This window comes from Caretta caretta, chromosome 15 (assembly GCF_965140235.1).
Source record: "Caretta caretta isolate rCarCar2 chromosome 15, rCarCar1.hap1, whole genome shotgun sequence".
In the NCBI taxonomy this organism is placed as follows: Eukaryota; Metazoa; Chordata; order Testudines; family Cheloniidae; genus Caretta; species Caretta caretta.
The window spans coordinates 27,338,536-27,342,900 of NC_134220.1; the positions used below are offsets into that span (position 1 = coordinate 27,338,536).

At 37.7% G+C, this 4,365-nt stretch overlaps 1 protein-coding gene across 5 annotated transcripts in view; it reads left to right on the forward strand.

The window, feature by feature from the left end:
* KNTC1 (kinetochore associated 1) overlaps window positions 1-2,958 on the forward strand; it is an 80,574-nt gene extending 77,616 nt beyond the window's left edge. For 4 of the 5 annotated variants that reach the window (XM_075120073.1, XM_075120075.1, XM_075120076.1 and 1 more), the window contains 2 exons: window positions 193-338; window positions 1,752-2,018. In XM_075120073.1, coding sequence (XP_074976174.1) covers window positions 193-338; window positions 1,752-1,983 — 378 coding nt within the window. In that variant the 3' untranslated portion in view covers window positions 1,984-2,018. Of the gene's footprint in view, window positions 1-192; window positions 339-1,751; window positions 2,019-2,136 lie in introns of those variants that run through there. The other variant, XM_048821899.2, reaches the window with a different exon arrangement.
* Window positions 2,959-4,365: the final 1,407 nt, after the last annotated feature.

The window sequence follows — 4,365 nt, forward strand, 5'->3', positions numbered from 1 at the left end:
CTGAGAGACAAGAATATTTACTCCTCAGATCATCCTACCTTTCTTATGAGAGAGCTTATATTTTCAATCACCTTATGTGAGACTTAAGTGGGAAAAAGCTAGTAGGATAGACCCTTGACAAATAAATAAGAGCTCAGTATAGGAAAATTAATTGTATCTAAAATATTTAAATAACTCTTCTGCCACTTTCAGATTAGATGTTTAATTCTGGACAACATCATAAACAAGAAACAGTATGAAAGATTTTTGAAAACAAAATACTTCTTCTTATTGAAGCTACATGTGATGAACACTCACAGAGTGAAAGAATTAGTGGATTACCTTGCCACCAAGAGCTGGTAGGTTAACAAGGTGTAGTATGGTGGTGCACTGTAGATAAAATTAGAAAAAACTCCTATGGAAGTCAGAATCTTACAGTATTTAATGTAGCTTTTTTGTTTACTAGGACTCTAGTGACTTATACCAGCACACAGTATCCAAGAGTTTTACAAGCATTGACAATTAAATGTTTTTCTTTAAGGTGACTAAGAAATCCTCCATGCTCCCTGGCACTCTACTTACAGTGCTGAGAGCATTGTCTGAAAGTAATGGATCACTTATTTGGTAGTTATTTGTACCAAACTTCAGGAGTTGGCATTTTGTTCCTTGCCTCAATAAGACTTAGACATGTGTTCTATTGGGATGGAAAGAGTAAGCTTACTGAAAGTTCCACAGAGCAGCAATTTTCAAACTGGACCTGTGAAACAGCCTGTTGAACTGGCTGGTCACGTGGGACTGGCTCTCTAGGGGGTTTTTATGGAATTTAGCAGCGGTAAACAAATATTTACTCTTGCATATGAACAACTGTACTTGCCACAGTGATGGTTTGTGATCACAAATGGGTAAGGCTGTGTGTCATGGATTCCATGACTTCTGCAGCGGCCCGTGCATCTGGCTCCAGGGCTACCCAAGCAGCTCAGGCAGCCCTGGGGCCAGCCGCACTGGCTGCTGCTGGGCCAGTCTCAGGCCACTGTGGACCCTCCACCTCAGCAGCAGCAGCAGTTTAGGTGTGGGAGGGAGCTCAGGGCTGGGGCAGAGGGTTGTGGTGCAGGGCGGTGCTTACCTCAGGGGGACTCCCTGAAAGCAGCAGGCATGTAGCGCCCCCCCGCCCCGAGCTGCAGAGACATGCCAGCCGCTTCCAGGGAGCTGCACAGAGCAAGGTAGGGAGCTTGCTAGCCCCACCAACCATCCCCTCCCTCACCCCCAGCACCAGCAGGGGTCCCGGGCCACCACCCCACAGCCCCCGGGCCCAAGTTTTAGTTAGGGCTATATAGTACAAGTCATGGACTGGTCACAGGCCGTGAATTTTTGTTTACTGCCTGTGATCTGTCCATGACTTTTACGAAAAATACCTGTGACTAAAACGTAGCCTTACAAATGGATAGAAATCCACTGTAAGTCTAAACTCCTGCTATAGGGTACAGCTGGTTTTGGCTTTACCTAAATAACTAGGTTTTAGGAAGCCTTTTCCCCCTTCCAGGATTATCTACTGAAAAGGGGTAGAGGAAAATAGTCAAAACTCCTGTTAGGCATTTAGGGAACTGGAAAATAAGTAAACATATCTAAGAAGAGAAATCACAAAACTTTGTTTTTATGCATTGTTTTATAGTTAAATGCACATTGTCTAAATTCTCTGCTTTGTAGAGTATTATGAGAGTTGAGAAAAATTAGTTTTGTCAGCTGTGAAAGACACTTTGTTTTGTCCTTTACAGCATGGATGATGCAGCAGCCCTAATTGTAGAATATCAAAAACGATGTGGAAATCCTATTCTGGCAGATAAGTCATCTTGTGATATTTTGAAGGTAAAAGGCTCTAGTTATCAGACTTATAGGTTTCAGTATTTTCTCTTTAAACTAAGACATTCATTCAGACTAAAGAACAAGATGCTCTTGGACCAGTTAAAGACTCTTAGTTATTTTTCTAAGTTTCAAATATGCAAATAAAATCTATGCAATATTTCTTACATAAAAAGTGAATGTTATCCCTATTTTAATGCTCCTTTCCCATTTTCCTATAAAAACTTATCCTTTTGTAATACTTCTATTCCTATAAAAAGTTACTAAACTCTTGTGTGTTGCTCTTTTCTTCCCCTCCAGATGTTTCTGAGTGGACCAGAGTAGACTTCTGTATTCCCTTACTGGAAACAGCTACCCAGAGGAGCAAGTAACTTTATCTATATCCCTTCTCTTCCAGGGGCAAGATTGTTTCAAACTGTATTGGTCACATGCATGGTGTTTAAAGGGGAACTAAAACTGAAACCTCTTAAGTACCCTTTCAACAAAAGTTACCATTCAGATTTTTTTTATTGCTCCTAGCTAACAGACATTCACATTAGTTTAAGTGTGCTGTCCCATGTGAAAGAGCTAAAGGCTTCACTTACATTTGTATGACCTCTTCCTTCTCTTCTGCTTCCCCCTCCCATACAACTTGGTTTAATCTCAGCACTTCAATACTGGAAATAATTAAGTAGGAATTTTAAACTTCACTTGCTTTCAAGAGTTACATGAAGTAATTGCTGTGGCTTTCTAATTCTCCTCAATGTCAGGTTTTTTTTGCTTTGTTTTTTAAACAACCTTTCCTATTTGCAAATCCTGTCAAGATAAAATTCACTTTGTATAGCTATGTGATAAGGGTTTCTAAACAAGACTGTAAATGTTAGTGTATCTTATGTAAAATATTTTGTAGACTTGGTTTTCATTCAAGGATGGGCACAAATAAAACAGATAAAGCTCAAATTTTGAACTTAACTTAGAAAATACTAATGTTTGTAATGTAAACTAATGGAGACATTCTCCCCTGACTTTCTATACATGCTACTTGAACAGGGTAAGCTGATACTCATTTCAGTGAAATTAATATTTTAGATAACTTCTCTAAAACCAACTGTGTATTTAAATAAACAATTTAACTGCCATTAAGTTTTATTGTGATACTATTCTTTCTTTGAGACAAAGTATGGCTGAATTCCTCCAAAGAAAACTGAATACCTTACTAAAACTGAGTGGAAACATGCCACTAAACTGAGTACGCTTAAAATAGATGCAAAATAGATATAAGGGCCCAGAAAGGTTGTATCTTTAAGACCCATGTATATATTCTAGTAATCATACTAACAAAAGTTATAACCATTTAATTAGTCTAGCAATAGTTGTTTTTCAGCTGTCAGCTAATGCAGACAACACAGTAAAACAGATAAGGGACTAAGTTGAGTAAGTGTTACTCAAGCTGAGTGAGAAGGAAACTAGAAAAAGCTTTGGGTTTGCATCATACGAAGTTGTCTAACAAATTAATTGAGTTATAAGAAGATACACCTGGAATCCTACAATACTCACAGCACGTGAAAGGAGAATCACTCTCTTTGGTGGCAGGCATAAGCAACAGAACTATCCTACTATGGGGAGCTTGGGTTGAGCGTTTTCAACTGAGAATAGGAAATCCACAAGTCCTAGTCATCCAAAACCAATTTTGGGGGTCTAAATAAATGAACTATGGTCTTCAACTTTCTAAAGATGAGTAAGTCAAGTGAAACTAAAACTGTCTAAATTCTTGTACACAGACAGGACCACTTCTATATAACTTCAGTTTAACATTTTATCTCGTTATATTTTTTCCTTTGAAGCTGGAGTAAGTAAGGCAAGGTAATCAGATGATCATTGGTTAAACTGGTACCAGTAATTGAAGATAGTTTGTGTACGCTCCAAAACTGGTTGTGCAGTGCTTTAGAACTACTTTATGATTTCACAGAGAAGTTGTACTCTAAGTAACAGAACCTTAACATTATTTAATTTTATCCTGGTAGTTTTTAACAGTATTAAATCATTTTACTCTTGCTCTTAGCTTAGACACTAATCTGAGTGAGAAATATTAAATGTGGTTTGAAACAAACATGTTATGGCTCACTTCTTAAGTTTTGTCCACACATGCTTCATTTTAGCTATTCCAAAATAATTTTGTGCGCCCACTTACTCTGAACTAAAAATGCCAGTTTCAAAGTGGATTAAACTAATTCCAAACAATAAACTCTTATTCCACCACATAGGGCATATTTCAGAATAGCAACTGCACTCTAAATTCACACCCTACTTTAATCCAATATAAATTTCACAGGTTAGACAAGTCTTTTCCTGTCAAGAGGCTTCAGCTAATGGATAAATTACTAAATTGCATTAAATGTGCAGGTTCTGTAAATGCTATTACCAAAAGCAGAGTACTGTCACAAGTGTATCAGTAATTCAGTATATTTTAGGACAATTTCAACAGTTCCACATAATTTTGAATGATAAACCATTAAGGCGAAGTTAAGTTTTATATAAATAAAACCTGAC